At 39.5% G+C, this 23,425-nt stretch overlaps 1 protein-coding gene across 2 annotated transcripts in view; it reads right to left on the bottom strand.

The window, feature by feature from the left end:
* tln1 (talin 1) overlaps positions 1 to 23,425 on the bottom strand; it is a 75,968-nt gene that overhangs the window by 36,002 nt on the left and 16,541 nt on the right. The window contains exons 2-20 of one of the 2 annotated variants that reach the window (XM_062434058.1): positions 23,058 to 23,120; positions 14,256 to 14,418; positions 12,304 to 12,401; positions 11,625 to 11,754; positions 11,361 to 11,513; positions 10,657 to 10,799; positions 9,926 to 10,053; positions 9,736 to 9,796; positions 9,502 to 9,606; positions 8,167 to 8,322; positions 6,991 to 7,092; positions 5,124 to 5,200; positions 4,822 to 5,002; positions 3,684 to 3,797; positions 3,468 to 3,576; positions 2,645 to 2,853; positions 2,462 to 2,560; positions 1,834 to 1,896; positions 481 to 648 (exon numbers count right to left, since the gene is read on the bottom strand). In XM_062434058.1, coding sequence (XP_062290042.1) covers positions 481 to 648; positions 1,834 to 1,896; positions 2,462 to 2,560; positions 2,645 to 2,853; positions 3,468 to 3,576; positions 3,684 to 3,797; positions 4,822 to 5,002; positions 5,124 to 5,200; positions 6,991 to 7,092; positions 8,167 to 8,322; positions 9,502 to 9,606; positions 9,736 to 9,796; positions 9,926 to 10,053; positions 10,657 to 10,799; positions 11,361 to 11,513; positions 11,625 to 11,754; positions 12,304 to 12,401; positions 14,256 to 14,385 — 2,226 coding nt within the window. In that variant the 5' untranslated portion in view covers positions 14,386 to 14,418; positions 23,058 to 23,120. The remainder of the gene's footprint in view (positions 1 to 480; positions 649 to 1,833; positions 1,897 to 2,461; positions 2,561 to 2,644; positions 2,854 to 3,467; positions 3,577 to 3,683; positions 3,798 to 4,821; positions 5,003 to 5,123; positions 5,201 to 6,990; positions 7,093 to 8,166; positions 8,323 to 9,501; positions 9,607 to 9,735; positions 9,797 to 9,925; positions 10,054 to 10,656; positions 10,800 to 11,360; positions 11,514 to 11,624; positions 11,755 to 12,303; positions 12,402 to 14,255; positions 14,419 to 23,057; positions 23,121 to 23,425) is intronic. The other variant, XM_062434059.1, reaches the window with a different exon arrangement.

The following is a 23,425-nucleotide window of genomic DNA, read 5'->3' as shown; positions in this document are numbered from 1 at the left end:
GGAGAGTCCTGGAATGGCCGAGTCAAAGCCCAGATCTTAATCCCATTGAGATGCTGTGGGGTGTGGGGAACGGGCTGTACATGCAAGAAACCCCTCAAACATCTCACAGCTGAAAGAATTCTGCGTTGAGCGGGACAAAACTTCCTCAGATCGATGTCAGAGACTGGTAGATGGCTACAAGAAGCGTCTAACTGAAGTTATTTCAGCCAAAGGGGGTAACACTAGCTATTAGGGGGTAGGGTGTCCTAACTTTTTCCTCAATTAAAATATACATTTTTGTTGATATCTTTTGTTTAATAAGTAAAACAAAGGTTCATTTTTGTTGTTTACCTGCAATTGAATCACTTTCTTTTCCAGAGATAAATAACAATGAGATTAGACGTTGATATGTGAACATTTTTTAATAAAGAACTGAATATTTAATGGGGTGTCCTAATTTTTTCACATGACTGTATGTCAGGTTACTGACAGGTTACTCACCCTGGTGCAGGCCACCAGCTGAGATGTGGACAGAGCACACTGAGTGGCTGCAGCGATGACCCGGTTCTGCTGGGCTGAGTCCTCTGTCTTCTGGGCCACGTTCTTAGCTTTGAGCACCAGAGCTGCTGCAGCATTAGCCACAGCCTTAGCCAGCTGCATCAGCATGTCCTGTCAATGGCAAACACACAGCAGCATTATTTAACAATGACCAACACATTAGTCATGGGTGAAGATGGGGAAGTGAAAATAGAAGTGAAAATTTGAATGTTTGAAATTGTATTTATGAAATTATTCACAGTACATAATTAAATCCAGAATTGAATAATAGGAAAAGATAGCCTGATGACTTCAAATCAAACGTGATTGGGCTTTATTTCTTCAAAGCAGATTTGTTTAAGTCATTTTAATCCCCTACTAATGTGGTCATGCTATGCACATGCACATACTACACTGAATGAGTTACTGATGGCTGTAATCTTTCCTCCTGTCCATACTGGTCGGTAAGAGATGCAACAACTATATATACTGAACAAAAATATAAACGCAACACTTTTTTCCCCCCCCCATTTTTCATGAGCTCAACTCAAAGATGTAAAACATTGTCTATATACACTAAAGATCTATTTCTCTCAAATATTGTTCACAAATCTGTCTAAATGTGTGTTAGTGAGCACGAGATAATCCATCCCACCTCACAGGTGTGCCTTAGGCTGGCCACAATAAAAGCTCCACCTGTGTGGTGGGATGGATTATCTCGTGCTCACTAACACACATTTAGACAGATTTGTGAACAATATTTGAGAGAAATAGATCTTTAGTGTATATGTTTTACATCTTTGAGTTCAGCTCATGAAAAATGGAGCAAAAAAAAAAAAGTGTTGCGTTTATATTTTTGTTCAGTATATACTATATTCAATGCAAGAACTTTTTTGCTGAGCAGCAGTGGAGAGACAGTAGCAGGGCAATGTCCAAATACAGACTGTAACTTTGAGAAATACCCACTGGACTGATTTCACTCAGACTGCTTCATATTAGCTGCTGTTGAACTTACATTTTTAAACAGAAGGAGTTGGATTTTAATTCACAACTCAAACTGGGCCATGTTAGGAAGGGTCACTTCAGGGCCAGTATATAGCGGAGGAAGGATTAAATAATTCATATACATCATACACATTAGATAGAATATCCTAAATATCCTCTCTGGAGTCACCTGATAGCGATTTGATTTATGATTGGCAGAATGAATTATGATTACGTCACACACTAAATTACTTACTATTACCTTGTGGACTGAGAGATTGTTTTGATTGACCTTTTAGAATGAGGCGTTTGTCTTAAAGACATGTTTGTTACCAGCGTTTGACAATAAGTGGAGACTCTCCATCTGGCAACCCTTAAAGATCCTTTAGCTCGAAACTGTTAAATATAGACATGAAACAGATGAACACAGGATACACTTTTATAACACAGCCAAAGGCAACAGTCCTAATGTGTCTTCTTATATCAACTTTCTAATTCTTTTGGGGTTAAGAACTGACTGAGAAGCTTCTGCAGAAACAAAACCACTCAGGCATTAGTGTATTTGTTCATTCAGGAAGGTTCATTTTACTTGACCTGCTCTTGTGGAGCCAAATGTGGTTACTCAAAGGCCATTTTAAATCAAAGGCCTAATCATTTAGAATTAGCCATGAACTCGAATAGCAAGTGTAACATTTGACAGAATTATATATAATGAAGTTTCTTAATTTATTTGTTGTTGTTGTTATTGATGTGTTGTTTTCACAAAACTCTTCTCACACACAGATGTTTGTACGATTGGTTCTTGAATGAGACGGTCACAGCCAATAGACACAACTCATACACTACAGTATTTTCCATAAAGGTGCTTCTCTGTAATATAACACAGAAAGAATGATGTACCACCAAAAATACTTTAAAACCAGAAGTAAAACTGCTTTCATTAAAGTTAAGATGGACACACCTGGAACTGTGGATCAGTGTCTGACTCTCCGATGTGAGACAGCAGCTCTCCGCTGGCCTGGCCCACGTTTCCTGCAGCCTGCAGCAGAATCTGACGAGGCTGAAACCAAATGTTTAGTTAGACAGCTCACTGGACACAAATTAGGGACACAAGCTAAAACACACATCAGCATCTATGGTGTACCTCTGTGTTTGCAGGCTGGGCAGTCTTCAACATGTCAGAGACAGCACTGGCCAGGTTCTTAGCAGCACACAGTAGCTGCTGCCCATTTCCTCCTTCATCATCCATGAGTGCTGCCAGCAGTTTAACACCCTTCGACATCTCAGTCAGGTTGGAGGAGATCGTGGTAACAGCACAGCCCACCGCTGTGTAGTCTGTCTCTGCTGGGTCACCTGAGTGCAGTTACAAAGACAGATGACTATATTCTTTTTTTGAGAAGAAACTAGTTTGGTCACACAGGCCAAACACGAGTGACAAACATATGATCAGCTACATATATACATATATATAAATACATATATATAAATACATATATATATACATATATATAAATACATATATATATACATATATATAAATACATATATATATACATATATATATACATATATATATATACATATATATATACATATATATACATATATATAAATAGACGTGTGTATTACTGTTATTATACATGCTGGAAGACATAAGGAGAAGCGATAGATGGCCCCTATCAGGACCAACTTTCTTGTTTGTTCACCTTGCTGAAGGTAAACTTCATCAATAGTGACAGTAATGGCATGTATTATCAGGGTTTCTCTGTCACTCTCAGCAAAAAAGTCAGGCTCATTAAAACTGGTAAAACAAATGAACAAATGTAAAGGATATGTTGGCCTCATTAGGAGCCCCTAGATGTAATTTGGTAATTAACTGTCAAAATGCATGTTCAATTTCAAATTGGCCCAGAGAGGGTTCTATATGTTTGAACAAATATTATGAATATATGTTGCTGTGTTTCTACCTGCAGTGAGGTTGACCATGGAGGCAGTGCCTGCTGTGATGGCATCCACCTGGGAATGGATCTCATGTTTGGACTCATCCATCTTGTTTTTGCGCCAGGCTTGGGATGCCTTAAACAAAGACGAAAAAACTATATTCCTCTGGTCGCGTATACACTGCTCAGCACTTATATCGGTAATTAAATCAATTCAAAGAATAAAGGAGAATTTTATCTCACAGCATCTGTTCCCAGAGGAGGCAGGGCATCAAATTCATCCAGAGAGGCCTGGGCAGCCTGGACAGCTTGCATACTGGAGTTGATGGTTCCAGTCAGGGCTTGCTGGGCTGAAGTCTGTAGACACACAAAAGAACTGTCAATACTATTAACTACTGTAAAGTTATATTTAACACCGTTCTTTAAATATGTCTTGATGTCAACTTTACCAATATATTTTATATTTTGTATATTCTAGTTGAGAGAGTTATTACTATAGTTATATGTAGTGTATTTTTCTTGTCAACAAATCCCATGAAAAGACCCAAACCAACATGATAAGACTTTCTGACTTCTCCAATCTGTCTGTGACTCTCAGCTCCAAATCCATTGGTTCATCATTTGTTCTTGAGTTCAATGTCATAATTCAGAGAAAATTCAGAACTCTTTAAAGCTGGAGTGTGAGACTTGTATCTCCCCCTTCTGGCAGTGAGAGTAAAGAAGTGCACTGAGCTGTGAATGCTTGACACTGACATGTATCACTCTCTCATGAGTACCCCAAACATCAGGCACACCAGGCCAGTGGTGCACTGTTCATCAGGCATACTGGGATAACACTATGCCTGATGAACAGTGCACCACTGGCCATAACCTACTATTGCAGCTGTAAAACAGTGGATACATTGTTTGGGGCACCAGCGTGGCAAATATATATGTAAAAGATCCACACTCCAGGTTTAACATTCTAATTTTATTGTCAGAATTAATTTACAGTGCAGAATGTAGACTGTCATACCCTCAGAAATGTGACTTAAGTCTAAAATGTATAAGCCCTTTCTAAATCATCAGTATATTTACATGCCATCATTACTAATATAAAATATATATACATATATCAACTGTCAACTGATTGGAGTGATTCTGTTTATGATTACATTTTGTTCAGCCATCCTTGAAAAACAACAACAACAAAAAACTAATTAGGGTTTGTAAAGAAAATGTTCCTGATAAATCAAAGCAAGTTAGGTATTTGGCACATTGTATTGTGTTATATTTGTTTCAAACTACAGATCAGAAGCAGAAAGCCAAGATGGCAGTTTATATTATCAGTATCAATCACATCCTGCCTGTCAGTTGAACCTGTCAGTGTTATTGGTTTTACCAGTGGAGGCATGTGTCCTCGGTGCATCTGTCCACTGGTGATGTGCTGCTTAGCCTGAGGCATGGAGCCCATCTGGTAGTTCTCTGGACCTCCGGCTCCTGAGCGCATGATTGCTGGCAGGGCCACTGAGCCTGTCTCCACTCTGCCCACTTTATTGAATTGCTGCTGAAGCACTGTGGACCTAGAGTGATGGTGGTTTGGAATGAATATGTCTTACTGGAAACTACTAAATGCACAATGTCTGTAAATTACTACAATCATAGTACTTTCTATCAGTGAAACACACACACAGACACACTTACTTTTTGGGTGACACAGAGTCTTCCAGCATGGTTGATTCTTCATCTCCCTCTAGGCCAAAGTGGTCTTTGCTCTTTTTCTGTTGAAAGGCATTAATGACAGCTGTGGTGACCACGCTGGACCATACCAAATGTCATTTTAAAGGTGTTCCTAGTTTAAGGAAGGCTGGCCAACAAGCACACAAGAAACCCTGTATGGCTTATCTGAGACACTATGCAGGTTTCATCTCTTCAAATAAAAAGCATCTTTTTAAAGACAGTTGAAAATAAATAAATAAATATGACATTTTTATCTAGGTAAATAATAGGTAAAATACATAGAAAAGAACTGTATGCAGTTCTTACTAGTGCCATTTTCAGCCTCAAGACATCATTGCAATATAATGAGCAGAACATTCATGAGACAAGAGCTGGTGTCATCCTCATTTACAGCCACAACCCAGGAGTCTACATTAATTACATTTAGAAGCAAAACTCATGTCCATTGGTTGGAGTCAGTCCAGCAGACTTATCTAGACATGTGACAGTGGTACTGGACATCAAGAACACTGTGAGAGGAAGTGGGAATGGCGAGGTTGTGTGAACATTAACTAAGTAAGTTCCACTGTGTAGAAATATTTATAAAAACAGAGAACAGAGAGTGAGAAAACAGCTAAGGGCGTACTCACACTAGTCAAACGTACCGTGCCAAAGCACGTTTGTCCTCTAAAATCTGGATTATTTGGCTAGTGTGAGTGCAAGTGTACCATGCTTGAGTACGGTACACTTCCCTGGTACAGTACGGTTGAGGTGGAAGAGGTGTGCTTAGCACGGTACACTTGGTCACGCATGCGCACTAGGGATTCATATTTTTACCGAAAATAAAACATTTTAAATCCCGGGAAAAGAAGCTAATTTTCCAGGAATCCCGGGAAATCTACGGTTTTTAAAAGGCAACACTAGCTGAGCCCTGGTCATTTAACAAGCAACACTCAATGCAACGTGGAGACATTATGTATGTATGGGTTCCCAATACAACCATTTTTTGTGTATTATTTTATCATTATTAAGGCAAAAGAACTCAGTTTATGTCCATGGACATTATAATGAAAAGGCTAAAGGCTTAATATTAGTTTGCATCCAGCGTGCTGCGTGGACTTCATTACATCTGCTGCACCGCTGCTACCACAATTATGAAATGCTAAGTTTATTGTCTGTGACTGTGACCTTCATAAAAGTCATATTTTACAAATCTGCATTATATAAACTAACGAAATTCATTAAAGTCATTTGGTGACTTCTAAGTCATTAAACTAAGTCTTACTTTTACTGGAGTAAAGAGTTGAATCAGGACGTCTGCTTTTACACAAGTATGTACTACTGCATACTACACAGGCATGACTCAGAAGAACAAGCTTGTACTTTTTAATCATAGTGCGTTGTGTTAACTGATCGGCTGTGTTGTGTTTTACCGGCACACAGCACACAAACACACACCTGTGCATGTTTTATGAGAGTAAACTGTCTATATGTTTTTGCGAAATGTGTCGGAGGCAACCGTGCTTGAGTACACTTGGGTTTGAGGTAATGTGAGTGCGGGCCAGCGGGGGACAGGGGAGGGGAGACATCCTTCAGCATGGTACGGAACAACTGGCCCTAGTGTGAGTGCGCCCTTATATTCACAACTCACAAAGCTTCTACATAGACTTGGACCAACTATTTTTCTACAATAAAGAATCCACCTCATGCCACCTGCAGCAGAGAATGGATATTTTAATATCTGTGACAGGGGACTGAAGATGAGGAAACTGAAGAAAAACAGTTTACCTTAAACTAAAACATTTTACTATTGGAATGTATAATGTTAGTGTCATATTAATGTTGGCTGTACCTTCTTGAGGATGATGTCGATGTAACCGGCAATGAGCTGAGCTATCTGCTCTCCTTCAGTGGTCTGCACGGAGTAATAACCATCCTGGTAGTCTCCAAAGTCCTGACAGCAGAAAAAATAACCTTTGATTAAAAGATGAATACATGAAGGGGATGCACATAAAATGTAAGGGGTTAAAACTCTGGCCTCTGGAGCGCCCTGGTGGACGAGTGGTTAGAGAGCATGCCACATTATCGCAGGGTCCCTGGTTAGAATCCGGCCAGGGATCTATGCTGCAGGTCTTTCCCCTCTCTCTCTCTCCCTGTTTCCTGTTGGCCTCTCTGCCAGTTACCGTTAAAAACTCTGACCACAAACCACAAGATCCTGCTGGGGACTATTTTTTGTGTCTTTCCCCCTGAATTCAGAGGGTTAATCGTGCAATCAAATGAATTATTAACTCTGTTTGGCTACAAGAAGCCAATATGTTCATGCATTTAAAATATGTATATTTTGGATACTGTCAAAAAAACTGTGGTAAAATAATACCAAACCATCCTTCTGTTCTCCTACGCTGTTTGTTCTTTTGAGGGTAGTGAGATGAGAGGCAGGTTACAACCTGAACACATTTTTTTACATCTCATTTAAACACAAAGCCTTTAATACTTCAGAAATTTTAATCTGTTTTGAAATTGTCTGAGTTACAATTTCTATATTAGTGAAAGGATGTGAGCACCAACTTACATATAATCTATTTAGGAGCATGCCAGAAAGTCTGAGCCACTTTCAAGAATATGGTTCAGTGCACGTTGAATGCACCAAAACTGATATTCAACGGCTACAAAAATATGAGCGCTGAACACAACACAGACTTTAAAAACGGTACTTCCTCTCTAGGCAGATGCATGATTGCACATGTTGAGCTATTTAAAAGTTACGACAGTGATCACATGCAACCACAGCATATCACGCCTCAACACAGCTAAAGGGTGCTGCACTGGGACAATGGAAAGCAGCATAAGACTGAGTCCAGACAACGCTGCAAAGGAAATTCATTTCATCAATTCACTCGATATAAATGTTGTTACATTGTGTGAGGGTTGGAGAGTAATCTGAGTAATGAATCAACAGCTAACCTCCCTTTGGGGCAGCAGCTCAGGGTTAATGACATGTTCTGCCTTCCCATGATGAAGAACTCACCAGGGTGAAGCTCTTTGGTGAGGCAGCCCAGCGTTTGATGTTGGTCAGGTTCCACTCCTGGATCACCTCCTTCGTCTTCTCATCCACCCTCATCACACTCTCCTTGGTGATACCCAGCAGGCGAGGCACCAGTTTGTTCTTGCCTTTCATCTTCTCCTGCAGGAGGTGTAAGGGAACGGTTAGAATTGTTCTTACTGGAATTAAAAAATCAAGAGTGTCAAGTCATAAAAGAGGAAAAGTGAAGAAACCGAGGTCTGGCAGAAGAGAATTACATTCTCATCCCTGAAAATCAACCTTAAATAAAAAGGCTGTGTTTCATCTCTAGTCTGAGCCATAAAGATGGCAATTGTGATGTTTTTGCCCAAGTTTAAAAGCAGAAAAGCATCCTTGTGTTTAATATTTCAGAGTACGTCCACATTATGCCAGCTAAAGCTATGTCACTCCTCCATACAGAGAGAGACAGAGAGAGCAGTGGTGGTTGAGATCTAGAGAGTGAAAGAAGAGAGGGAACAGTGCTAGGGAGAACAAACCCCTGAATCACTGAAATAATATCAAATAATAAGTATTTTCTGATAGTTAAGAGCAGTTACGTTCTAAAGCACAAATAAACAACCCGCACTTATGCACAACTTTGTAGGTGAATTTTTGTGTGAATGCAGACAATGCGCACACTTCATCAGGTCTGCTGTGGCCTGTGCTGTGTATGTATGTGTGTGTGTGTGTGTGTGTGTGTGTGTGTGTCAAGCAGACAAAGTCTTAGAACAGAAAAAACATAGACAGCGATGTAACCCGGTCTCTATGCTACAAGTCCTAACCTCACACTCTGCATGCTGTGATTGGCTGGAGGCTACACACACTGGCCAAAGCCTGATGCCTAGAAACATCCCAAAAAGTGGATCTAGTCTAGTTGGTCACAAGTGATGATTGAGAGGGATTATTTTTGTATGATGCAAAACATTTTTTCGTTTTTTTCGTTTTTTTCATATAATGTCTTTCATTTACTATTCATTATTTCATTTCCCATTGAATGTACTGAAGCACAGAACCTGAAGAACAAAAAATGAGCAGCTGTCTACTGTCTGGACTGTATGTAAACATACAGTTCAAAACTTATTACATTTAACCAAGGCAACAATTTTTGTAACAGCTAATATTTAATCTAAGTAGTTAACAAACCAAGCAGAGTTCAGTTCATACATCTAGTTTACTATAATCAGTTCCACAAAGCCATGGGTTTTCACATTTGTACTAACAGAGTCTTCATTTGTCCACCACATGAAGCCACAGTTTAACAATCCATCAAACAGAAATGTTGAGTGATGTCCTTCTTCTCACCTTGACCAGGAAAAATGACACTCCATAGGTCTTCAGGGACCTGGCCAGCTTTACATAGCTCACTTTGGCCTCGATCTCTGTCATGTTCTGGCAGTTTTTGTGTGCCTGTAGAGAAAAAAGAAACATCCAGTGCAGTATAGCAACTCATCAAATAATCTGTAGGTACTCTTCTTCACCTCGCAGATTGATAAATAATCAGATGAGTAATGAGGACAGGCTGAGTTCAGCTCTTACCAGGAAGATCTTTCTCTCTCCTTTGTTTTTGATGTATTCTTTGGGCAGGAACTCCTTTAAACTGAGGAGAACACAGATGTTACTACAATTAAACAAAGCTCAGGAATATTTCATTGAATAATAAATGACATAAACACAAGTCAAACTAACTGATGGACAGTTGATAAGTTAATATGAAGGCAGCACTCACTCTAAGAATCCAGGCTTGTGTTTGGCCTCGTTGTGGTCACCAAACTGGATCTGACACTGATAGCCTGCAAACTCACAGGCCTTATCAAAGGAGACTGGATGAGATCCATTCAGAATGTCATCACGGGCCTGTCCACACACACACATATGTACGAACGCACACACGCACACACACATACACATCAATGCTTGGACTATAATTCAACATCATGAAAAACAATTCAAAAGCACGTTTAATGTCCAGTAAGATCTTACTAAGGACAGTGACAGTGACTATACCACAGCCAGAGTGTATAGCTTCCTCATCAGTGTTCTGATTTAATACTCAGAGAACAGGCTGTTGGTTTCAGCTGTAATGGACCTCTGGCTTCTTCAATTAAAGTCAATTAAAAAATATGAATAAAATTCTGCTTTTCTGCACTTTTGCAGCGATTACTCTCAAGATTTTCATATTGAGACTTTTTGTGAGGTTTCCTGACACAAGTTCTGAAACTGGAGTGGTGGTAAGGTTATTTATTTATTTTAATTGTTAAAAAATTGACGAAAATTGATAGTCACACACGTAATGAGTTTGATTCTTTATTTAGTTAGTTTAGGTTTTAAATGATTAAAATCTGTTATACACAGACTGATTGATTGATAAAGGTTGATTTGAATTCCTTTGAGAACTGGAGAAACTAAAGAACCTTCTCAGGAGAAACAGGGAAACCAGGAGAGCTGCGGTTTGTGTACCTGTACATAGAGCAGGTTGAGCTGGACGGGGTCTCTGGAGTCCACATTCTGGTCTGAGTAGAAGAACTTCCTCCTCAGCAGCAACATCTCTGTCTCCTCCACACCCTGTTCTCTCAGTGTCCGGCCATGGTCCAACCAGTTCACTGAGGAACAAAAACAACTTCAGCCAAACAAACTAACACTGTGTTTATCACACACCACTGGCTTCAGTTAGTTCAACATATGTTCTATTTGAGCCTAAAGAAGGAGTTTCACTTGTCCTCTGAGAACATGAAGTGAGCATGGTTCTGAGTCACTCTCAAACAGAGATGTATGTCTAGTAAAACATTATGTCACATACAACTTTCATTCATATTGTAACTATAAATTAAGATTATTAACTGGACCTTTAATGTTTGGACCAAGAAGCTTGTGAATGACAAGCTTAGTTAACACCCATCATCTCATTGTGCTAGATGGCTTACATATCTGATCAACATTTAGGTGAATGTAAGTATCAGATCATACTCAATATCAGCAGATAGTCAATCATCCTGTCCAGAGGCCTAATAGAAGGAAATAGATGAGCCAGTTGGCTGTCACAGTTGGTGATGCACAACCCAACTGGGAGACTCATGACTTTGCACATTTCAGTTTAACCAGTGTGAAACTGCAGGCCATGAAGTGAGTGTGTTCAAGACAGTGAAAGAGCGTTTGTGTCATACATTCATCATCTGTGTGGAGCTTCTGTTTCAGCTTCTCCATCTTCTTGTCATCCCTCAGCAGAGTCTTATCTCTTTTCAGAGTGCCTGTGGTCTCCTCCTTCTTCTCCTCGCCAATGTCCCGAACCAATGAGTACTCATCATAGTTTGTAATGCCTAACAAACAGATTGAGGTTAATACATTTACTTTAAAATTCATTATCCATAAGTATTAATATATTGTGGAGGTGATGTATTGATAGACAGACAAGCTGTGACAGAGCTAACCTATTCTAGCACAGATGGTCATGAGCATGTCACTGACAATCTTGGAGTCATCCACCATTACGGTCTTCACTGTGCCATCCAACATGCGGATCTTCAGAGGTCTCTGTTTCTTCTTGTACTCCAGAGTGTCCTGAGAGACAGATGAGGCAGGTCAGGAGGTCTGTATTATTAAACTGGATATCAGAAAGCCAAACATATCTACCCTGAACAAAGCAGAGCTGATTCATTCTACTGTCCTTAAAGGTGACATTTTTAAAGCTGCTAGAAAAAAAGTCTTAAAGAGTGTAGGGGAAGAAAACTGTCAACAGATGACTGGGGATGGATTTCTTCTTTAATAACTGAACTTAAATTGAATGTTCTTTAGTTAGAAATGATATATACCCAGACAAATGTCAAAATGCCAAATGTCTTCATAGGTCCTCAGTGTTTGTTTGTTTTTTTTTAGATCCCAACACAATAGAAAAAGACTTCAAGTAAGGCTGAATTGCCAACTGGGCAACATGGGAAACTTCATCAGGGCCTTGGAGCCCCTCATATGTTTGCCATTTGAGTTGACTGTAATGTGGACCCAGGAAGACTAGCTGTGTTTTAGGGCATAGCTAATGCACATCCTAGCAAATAAACAAATAAAAGTGATTTGTATCATGAATTGTTGCTTCAGTATCAGACTGTGACTCACCCCATTCCTCAGCATGTAGTAGTCCAAGGCCTTTCCTGCCTCCAGCCAGATACCTTTTTTTGGGTCTTCATCAGACAGAAAGAGCCCATAGTCATTGGCTACAGAGGGGAACAGAAATAGTGAGTGAATCACTGTAAGTGTGTTTCTTGGCATGCATGCACATCTGGATATGCAGCCACTGTGAAGCAATTGTCTGAAGTGCTTGTGCTGGATGTAACTTTTAAAATGTGTGACCCGCTTCTCGGTCCATGTTAACTAGGCCAGTGGGTGTGTGGATGATCGATACCCATTTCAACAGAAACATATGCTCCAAACATATCAGGTTACACATTGCAATTGGTGGACCAAGACAATTGAACTATGTAATACACTGGAGAGTAAAAACAAGCTATTGATTTAGACAAAGTCAGAGACACTGGCTTCTTACTCTGCCTTTCCCAGAGTAAAATGACTTACAGGTTGGGACAAGTAACACAGAGAAATGTTGAAAGAGCATGGGGGGAAAAGCCATAACTCTGCAATCACGCCAGCTGATACATATGTGGAGGTTTTCTCAGCTAACGTTTTCAACTGAAACTCTACAGAGCCTGTAATAAACTAGACAAAGGTAGCAAGGCCATAGTGCATCTGCTTCTGTAAAATGCAAAACATTTATTTAATTCATTTCTCACATCAGTATTGTACATGTATTTAATGGTAAAATCGTCACGATTGATCTGGACGTGACTTTTAACAAACCCAGCATGCTCATTTATTTCAATAGGATGTGCCAGTGCCGAGGGCACTGTCAAAAAAAAGTGCTTCACATTTTGCCCACAATGCAACGTTATCAGGCAAAATATTCACATTAAATGTACCGGACTGTACCAGCCTCCTTTAATCTGGGTATTTCAGTACAAAAACAACCAAAAACTAAATGTATACAAAAAGCACTGAAATAACACAGCATATCTGCCTAATCTGAGTGTGCCAACAATTCTAAACAACACCATTACCACCATTACACTGTAAAAAACATTTAAGTGGCCAAGCTCTGGGGTGTGGTTTCCCATAGATTGTGATCTGGTGAATGAAAGCAGGAGTACATTACAACCAACATCAAATGGGGAAACACTATTATATTGTTATATAGAAGAGGTGGTCAGAAAAGTGTCTTTAAGAAAAGCGAAAAACTGATGGACAGACCAACAGAAATATTGTCATTGCTTCCGGTTTATTCATCCAGCTTGTTCTCTATCTGTGTGATACACATACATACATACATACATACTGTACATACATACATACATACATACATACATACATACATACATACATACATACATACATACATACATACATACATACATACATACATACATACATACATACATACATACATACATACATACATACATACATTCCTGTTACATTATGCCATCTTGTGATTTGAATTAAAAGTAAGTTGCCATGACCACTGTTCTGCTCATCTGACAGAGATCATAAAATTCAGCCACAGGTTAGAACTAAACAATGGACAGATGCTGCAGTTGTGCCACGAATCATATTTAATTGATGTTGCTGTGAAATGACAACTTCAAAGCAAGAATGTCATTTCATTAAATGCCTGATGCCTCGACTCTTCCCAATGATGTTCAAACTGAGAAATAAGAAGAGGGACAGCACTGACACTTTCAACCAGAGGGCAACAAATACCGCTTTTCAGCCTGGCACTGAGTTACTCATTCAGGTATACAGTCAATGTGCCCATCCTATCCAACATTTAATGTCATAGAGGACTAAAGAAACCAGAATTGTGAGAAGCTTCTTCTTCATCATCTGACCTCTACTACAACTGACCTCTACCATCAACTGTGTCTGAGTGTGTGTGTGTGTGTGTGTGTGTGTGTGTGTGTGTGTGTGTGTGTGTGTGTGTGTGTGTGTGTGTGTGTGTGTGTGTGTGTAAAACTCACGCTGGCCAAGCTGTGCCTCAGGAACTCTCTCCCTGATCATACGGCAGGCGTCGTATACCATTGTGGAGGGCTCAAACTGCATGGTCTTCACCACGTTCCCCACACCAATCTTTAGAGACAGGGCCACCATGATTGCTGCTCTGCACCTCCACCCAATTCACACCTGCAGGATGACAAATAAAGTAGTTAAGATAATATTATATATATACACACACACACACACACACACAGACATATATATATATAAATATATGTTGAGAGAGAGAGAGAGAGAGAGAGAGAGAGAGACAGAGAGAGAGAGAGAGACCAGTATCACACAGAATGTGTCAGCAACATCAACAGTTGTGACTGAACCTTTTTTAAAGCAAGAAACCACTCTGAAATCAACCCTCTGAATAAATGAATGGGAGTATGATTACTGTGTTTTCAGATGTTGTTTGACAAAATAATCTCTAGCTTTGAACTGAATATGTCTGAGTTGGATCGATCTCACCCGGCACTGTGTCCTGTGATATACTGACTCCATACCACTGAAATATGACAAGGATATTATCAAAGACTTTTTCTGATTTCTTAAATTATGCCAAGTTGTGACAGGGTTCTAATCATCTGAGATGTCATATCCATGTCTTCTATCTTGATAAACTGTTGGCCCTATATACATTCAGCAGCGCGAATTCTCAGCGCCGCTGCAAAAATGACTGTGCTTGAAGTACCGTGACGTTAACTAAGTTGATTACTTGCTCGTTTTCATTAGAAGTTGCTAGCAGCTAGTTAACCATATAACTTTGCTTTTGGCTTCGGTGTAGGCTAGGCTTCATAACACAACCTGCCCCCTCCCTTCATAAGCTACTGGAGTAGGGGGAGGACAAAAGCAGACAACCCAACTCTCCTGAACGTTCCGGAAGTCTCCTGCATATTAATAGCGGCTCCTTGATGCCCGCAAATGAGACACAATGGCTGTGTTCGAAACCGCATACTGTCCTACTACTCGTACTAACTCTGACGTCATTTGAAGTATGTAGTTTATTTCAACTGCGTAGTATGTGATTTAGAGTATGCGAGAAGTTGCCGGATGGTTTACTAGATTCGCCAGAAATGCGGAGTATGCATCAAAAGCTGACTACTCATACTCAAATTACCCAAGATGCAACGTAACTTCTGAAAAACCCCAAAATACAAATGTCACAGATCACCACCTCAATGGTTTCAAGTTTCAAACTAAAAGCACCAATTCTATCGTTATGGTTTTCTTAATAATAAAAGGCAACGGGTGTTTTATTTTGTGAAAATGACCGGAAGTGCGTTACTTGCTACGGCTAACTCTGAATTCGCAAGAACAAAACTTTAAACAGGTGTTATTTGGACAAATTAGCGTCACATTGTGGATCTAAAGAGCTACTTTCTCTCCTAAAAAGGTTAGAAATGTGGATAAAGTGGTATATTTACAGAGTTAAAGCTAAAATGAAAATCAGCTTCAGCCTGCTGATTTCAGCTCGGGTAGGGACGAAATGCATTATGGGTTATCGTGTAGTTTACTACAGTGTAAACGGTCTGCTTACTATCTGGTCGTTTAGTGTGTAGTGTGTAGTATAGAAGTATGTAGTATAGAAGTATGTAGTATGTAGTAAGCGGTTTTGAACACAGCCAATCTCCCGGAATCTGGAGAAAGCAAGCAAGAGTGCGCACTAGAGAGTGTCTGAGCGCGTGCACAAAAAACGATGGGTTTTCTATCGCTTTTGCGTCATATCAATGATATAATGTCACTGTGTGGATCATTAACCTTGTTGCAGTGTGCTCCCTGGTTATAGTTAGTGAACTATCAGCTTCTACCTGCTCAGATCTCACAGTCAGCAGCAGTAGGAGAGGAAGAGAGCAGCAGGGGAAGCTAGCGCACATAGTATGTATGGAAGCCTAATATGGAAAAAGTAAAACTGGTTACTACAAAAATAAACCATTATTATTATTTATCTTTTATTTGTGTAGCATACATTTGTATGTTATTTTGTTAAAGCTATCAGACATTAACATTTAGTTGTTTTGTTTAAATTATTATTTATAATTTAATATTACTTTAACAGCTCAGGGACGTCCAAGCAGCAACTTTTTTGCATTGTCAATTAGAAATAATGTTTTTGTTTTTGAATGAAGGGGTTGAAATTTAAAAAATATTTTTTTATCCGATTTATCAAAATAATCGACAGATTAATCGATTATCAAAATAATCGTTAGTTGCAGCCTTATTATTTTGAAAAATGTTCTTCCGGGGGAGCATACTCTGAGACAACATTGAGCTGCCCCCCCCCCCCCCCCCCGCCCCCCCCCCCCACACACACACACACACACGGACATGTAGACTGGAGGAGCCGGGAATCGAACTGCCAATCTTGGTGAACAACCACTCTACCTCCTGAGCCACAGCCGCCCTTTGTCTTTTTGTGCTCTGCTTTGCACCATTAATACAGTTCTTAACACTTCCCAATCTGGTGGTGTTGATGTTTCCTCAGAATCATGTGAAAAATTCCTCCACTTTTTTGTTAACAAGATTGTGACTATAAAGCATACATAATAATCCCTTCTTATGACCAGGCCATCATCGTCACTATCGCTGCTCCTTTTAGACCAGTTTGTCTTTTTCTCTTCTAAAGGAAATTATTGGTCATATGAAAACTTCAACTTTTTAAATAGATTTGTGAGACTATTGGCCCAAACATCCAAACAATTATGAAAAGTAGTCAACAAGGTTGAAGCATGCAGTAGTGCAACTACTGATCAAATCCAATCTGGACATTTCAGCGCTCTCAAATCTTAAACCATTTTCCAAACTCTTGTTTCTTACAAAAGTCTTGGAGAAAATTGTAACTCGTACAACCGGAATCTTTTGTAGGCATTTCTGAGGTGTTCCATTCTGCTTTTAAAGCCCTTCGCAGCACTGATGCTGCACAATCTCAACCTTGCTGGACCAGCAATGGCTTTAATTTAGAGAGAACCTGGCAGAGAGGCCGACAGGAACCAGAGAGAGAGGGAGAGAGAGAGAGAGAGAGACAGAGAGAGAAATGACCTGCAGTATAGGTCCCTGGCCGGATTCGAACCAGGGACACCGCGACCATGTGGGATGTGCTCCAACCACTCGACCACCAGGGCACTCAAGCAAACGCTTTCTTTGTTTTCAACTGAGCACATTACTGGATCTGAAGGAGGAGACCACTGTGCAACATAGAGCTCCTCCATCTTTACTGCAGAGGAAAGAAGGATAACCCCTATGCCCTGCTTGTCTTAAACTAAGATTGACTTCACCGTTTCCCCCACAACACCATCGAGGATCAACTGCTGTGAAATCTGCTTACAGAGCACAAGGATGGCCCTCTCATCATCCGAGCCGGGGAACTGACTCGGACCCAAAAGACAGCCTGAAAACACACCCTACTGGCTTCCTTAAGTAAGAGGCGAAAACCCCACTGACAGGAACTCTCATGTGACGTACCCCCCCACGTTTCACTTCCGCATTCTTGTTCCTCCTCCTTCCTCCCTGACTTTGAGGAACTAGAGCCCTGTGTGATAATAGCTGTGCCGTACTGTCTGGCTGATGGGTATGCATTGTGCTGGTCTGGGCGCTAGCTTGCATGTGCCATCCATGGACATCATTTTATTATTATCCTATTCCAGGTTGCCTTTTTAAGAACTTACTAGTGAAGCAGATGAAAATTAGGACACACAGCTAACTCATTGTCCTTATCAAATAAACAAATAAAAAAATGTATTGTCAACTGCTTCACATTTACTCTATAGACATGAGAAAGGTATCACTCTTTTTTGTCTAACTGCCTGCTTAAATGCAAATAAAACTTTTCATTAACATTTAAGCATGATGGGTGGACTGATGATACAGTAAAAGCCGGTGTATAAGATGCACCTTAAACGTGTTTTTTTTTTAATTGAAAAGTGGGGTGCGTCTTATACACCAGTGTGTCCTATTCACCGTAAAATACAGAGAGAGGTTGGATCTGGATATGATAGGTATGTAAAAGGCTTTCCACACTAAGAACGATAATGTGAGCATCCACAAGTATGACCTATAAACAGCGGTGTCAAGCACGCCAGCTGTGTTTGCAGCTGATAAAAATAGACAGGCTATTGATGACCCGTTAATGCTGTATGCTGTACATAAAAATAAAAAATAAAACCAGGTGGGTTCTCTGGCGGGTGCTGATTCAGTGTGTTGATCAGAAGTATTTCAGACGCTAGTTCAGGACAGCAGCAGATGTTGAATTGCAATATGCAAAAGCGCACAGACGATCAGCTATTGCGCTGTGGCAATGACACATAGTATGAGCACAGATCTGAAGAATAAGAGATTCACTAACTTTGGTGTTTTTCCACTGGATGGAACAGAGGATGATGCTTTGTTCTACTCTGGGACTGACACAGAGTCTGAGGACAGTGAGCTTGGTGAGGTTTACTGCGACTCAGGTGCAATATTTGCGCACAGTGACAGCTCTGATGAAGAGATTTTGGGACTCGAGTAAGCACACAGGTACACACTGTATTAAATATGTAAAGTTACTGTGTAACAGTACAGCTTTTAAAAGCTTTAATTGAAACTCGTAGCCTAACCCGAACCCGGTCAGAGTTAATATACCGGTAATTTTTCTTAACATAAACATGTATCTATAAATGAATAACTACTGGCGCATTCAAATAAACCAGTCTTTAATGGAAAAGCATGAACATGAAGGTGAGGTTAGTTTCTCTTTTTTTAAAAATCAACAAAAATAAACCTTATCTTTTTGCTTAGATTCACTGTTAGTCTGGCACTCTGTTAACTGAACTTAAAGGGAAGTAGATCACAACATTTCATCTTTTCATAGGGGATTTCTGACTATACTATTAAATGTTCTCAATATAGAGTATAAAGCTGAGTGGAGGAGGAACTATAAGGATATATTCATGCACACAAGAAACCAAAAGACTGTGAGAAAGTCCGTTCACACAGGAAGTTGAGTTACTGTATGTCTATAAATCCTGCAACCATTTACTATTAAAACCAGTAAACACATTCTCCCATACCTTATGTCATATTTTAAGAGGGTAGTAGTTTATACATTAGAGACTACAGCTAACCCCTAAACATCCATGATCTGTGAAGGAGTTCCTCGTTTTGAACTTGATGTTTTCTGCTGACGCATCATGCTTCTTTATCTTACAGAGAGCAGCAAGACAACAGCATGACAACAGCTAAAACACTTTTATAGGTTGAGGAAGTTTGAAGTTCATCTCAAAATGTCCAAATTAGAAATAGAAATGGTGATAGAAAAGGAAGGCAGCCCCAGTTAGTGCTTTTTATGTATCAGCATACATTCTACTCAGAGAGGTAACCTCAGGTTTCTCTCAAAGATTATTCATCTGCAGTGTCGGAAAAACCAGGTCATTTAAAAACACTTACTGCTGTTCTGTGCAATAAAAATGATTTTTAACCACTCTGCTAAATTTCCTTTCAGGTAGCCAGTGGGCTTCCATCTTTGTTTTGATTCAGAAACAGAGGTGAGGCTTAGGAAACAGCTCAAAAATCTTTTTCATAGTATAGAAGACAGAACCTTTTTGCACAACAGCTGACCAAAAATCCACACATAGTGGGGAAAAGTAACTAAATATATTTATGCAAGTAGACTGTACTTAAATACAATTACAGAAACGTGTTATTTTCCTCTGTTTCATGCTACTTTATTCTTCTACTTCATTTACAAGAGGGAAACATTAGGCCTCATGCAGCAACATTCTCTAAAATGTCTTATATTTTCTCCTAAATCATTTCTGTCTCCAGGTGCAGCAAATGTTCTTAACTGCCCTGCTCTTACCCAGACGTGCTGAATGATGAATCCCACAGATCTTAAACTGGAGGCATGTGGCTGATTGTTATTAGCACAGGTGACACCACATACACACTTAATAAGGGCAGATGTTGTGCTGTGTGCAAATACTCTGCAAATGTCCTAGAATCACAGAGATGCCATCACAGAAAAAAAGAGCAAGAAAAAGATCAACTTTAGCAGTACTGTTAATTAAACTTAAACTTATTATAGTCCTAATTGAGATAAGTTGACCAATAGTATTTCTTTAGCCCACTGATTTAATAATCCAGTTACTATAATTATTCTGAAAAATGACATTTATGTGTTTTTTGTGTTCCTCATTTACAACTATGTGTCTCTGCGTTGGACAAACAATTTGTGAACTGTGAGAGCTTATCTTGGTATGACTGCTTGGTACGAGTGCCATTCATAAAGGTTTCTCTTACATAAGAGAACAGCAAAACTAAGGAAACACTGGTGAATCCCAGGAATCAGTAGGTACTATCAAAACAAGAACACATTGTAGATACCAAAAAAAAGACAGGGAATAGTTTGTATGACTTATTGCATGAGGCCTGTTGTACTTATTGCAACTTTTACTAAAACCAGCTCTTTTTAAACCACTATCTAAACCTGAACCTGACCAAACTGAACTACTTTCTGTTGACATGCAGTGTCACTTCTTCTGTCAGTCATCAAATTTAAAAGTCTGCTAAAAACTTCTCAGCTCTGATGACTTCCGGTGGTGAGATGTGTGGGTAAGGCTGAACATTTTGGAGCTCCCTGCCAATTGTCCAATCATTCGACAAATAATGGTGCTTTTGTTTTTTACATCGACAATTTTTGTTAACTAAGTACAGGCAATCGTTCTGGCAATGGCTCAATGTTCATGGCTCTTTCTTTCCTTTTAAAAAAAAAAATCCACTTTACGAATTTTGTTATGGGTTCATTTGATGTCTTGAATAACTTGCCGAATAGGGTGGGAATAGAAAGGGGGGTGAGTTTTGGAACGATTTGGGTGGTGGGTGGGTTGGAATCTATAGTCCAGTGCCTACTTCAGAAATTGTACTGATTATTTGGAAAATGGAAAATAAAAATAAACCTTGTTTAAAAACTTCTCAGCTCTGTAACCACTGACTCAACGTTGTATGTGATGTGTTATTGTGTGTAGCTTTGTATTTTGTATGTGTCTTGTGTTTGACATTGTGTAGTTACATGTTTTAATACTGACCTACTGAAGGGACTGCAGATGAAAATTAGCTATAAGCTAACTATATCAATTCATTCTATACCCATCATGTGAATAGAAGCATTAAATTGCACTAAAAATGCACAGACAGGTTGTAGCTGCTGTGTCAGTGGACCAATCACATGTCGAATTAAATCAAAGAACTTTAGTGTTGATTGGCTGTGAGCAAGGTCATATATTCTAGCTCAGGGTGCAAAAAGGATGGATAGCTGGTATCATTTAACGGGAGACCAAACTACTTGGTATCAATTTATTTTGGTTGATACAGTAAAAGGTACAGAGTACCGATACCCAGCCCTAATTACTGCACACATTTAGTCTTTAGTTTCATTATTACTTATTAGAAAAGCAACTGCAAGTGGAAATATTTAGTGCTGCAGTAAGACTGATAGTAAGGTAATGAGTTGTAGGGATATTTTGAGGAGAAGGAGGCAGAGAGTAAGCAGCTTTCTTTTTAAAGCAAAGTGACAGCATGGATAGAGACAGCAGCGTGGCATGTGTTGACATCAGAGCTGAGCAGGATTGAAAGTCACAACACACTCTGACACCCTCAGACTCACATCCTGCTCTCACTGTATCACTATCAGTTCCTCCTGCTTTTTCTGGCTGCCTCCTTGATGACAGGAGGGTTTAGCTGGGCTTGTAGCAGAGAGGGGATCACAACTCAGGGACGACATCTGTGACCCAGTTTCTTATTGGACTTTATTTTTTTAAATCATTTTCCACATTGCTGTGAAAGATGATTTGTAATATGTGACTCACAGTTGATCATACTTTGTAATTTCATTCAGAGAATTCAAAGATAATGCTTAGAGTAAATTAGAGCAAGCAGCAACTGTCACAATGTGAGGCTGAAGCCAGTGTAGCTGATGGACCTTAAAGGCTCCATGAAATAAAAAAGACTTTTTCCCAGTTTGAATCCTGTGTCTTTGTGTTCATTGTTCATTTCTGTCAAATACATGTTAAACCTAACCCTGTACCAGAGTATTTTTACATCAAAATTCCTGTTTTTCCTCTTCTTGTAAAACAGTTTCGAATGCTTGATGACTCATCCTGCACTCAGGGGTGTTTACAAATTCATCCAATCAAACGTAATTTTGGGCGAGTAGCTGGCCACACCCATCATATAAAACCACACTTAACTATTTGTGGGTTGTAGTAGCTAACAGAGCAGTATGGACAGAGACAGGAACAGATGTGTGTATAGATATCAGAGGGAAAAAACTCTGTTTTCATTTCCAAAACAATGTGACTGAAGTTTAATTCATCATGTCTTTTTTTTATTTCAGTCATTTTGGTCTGTTGGTGATCATTTTAGGAAATGATTGCTTCATTAATAGGATTAGAAGACTTATAGTGGCTTTGAAAGCTACTTGATTATATTAACTGCCTGATTAGCATAATTTAGCTAAAGTAGCTAATCTTAGTGTGCAGCACCTGGTGTTCCCAGTAAGCTAGCGTTAGCTTGGGTCTGAGGCAGCAGTAACACTCTACATTACTTATTGGTATGATTCTGGTTTCAAGCAGAAAAGATAAAAAATGCAGTTCTGGGCTCCAATGCAAACAAATGACATCAGACTGTGCTATGTACAACTTTATATACAGTCTCTGGTTTGGGATCATCTCAGATCAACTGCTCATTTAAATTCATTAATATCCATGGTAGTGTATGTAATGTAGAGAGAAGGTGAGTAAAGTACATACCTGAACTGTAAACTGTGACAGCCGGCCCAGTCAGATGATCAACTCTGAGTTTCTTCTGTCTGGCTGCAGAAAAGAAAAGACACATACCAGGATACAAATGACTGTATTCATCCAATAGTTTCTACTTATAAGACATTTAAACCTACACTTATACTTTCTTTATTTTCTTTATTCATTCACACTTTAATCATCATCACTATACATATGCCAGTGTTGGCCAAATGGCTCATCTTTAATTATTTTGGCCAGACATTAGATTAGCCTTTAAATGTCTCTATGACCCAGAGAAAGACAATGATCAGACCACTCCAGCAGTTTGTGATCTTGCTCTGGATCTCTCAATCCCCACAGTCAAGAGTTCGCAACTG

The sequence above is a fragment of the Scomber scombrus genome, chromosome 15 (genome assembly GCF_963691925.1).
Source record: "Scomber scombrus chromosome 15, fScoSco1.1, whole genome shotgun sequence".
Taxonomy (NCBI): domain Eukaryota; kingdom Metazoa; phylum Chordata; class Actinopteri; order Scombriformes; family Scombridae; genus Scomber; species Scomber scombrus.
Note: the sequence above shows the minus strand (reverse complement) of the source record. Positions and strands in the feature narration are given on the sequence as shown.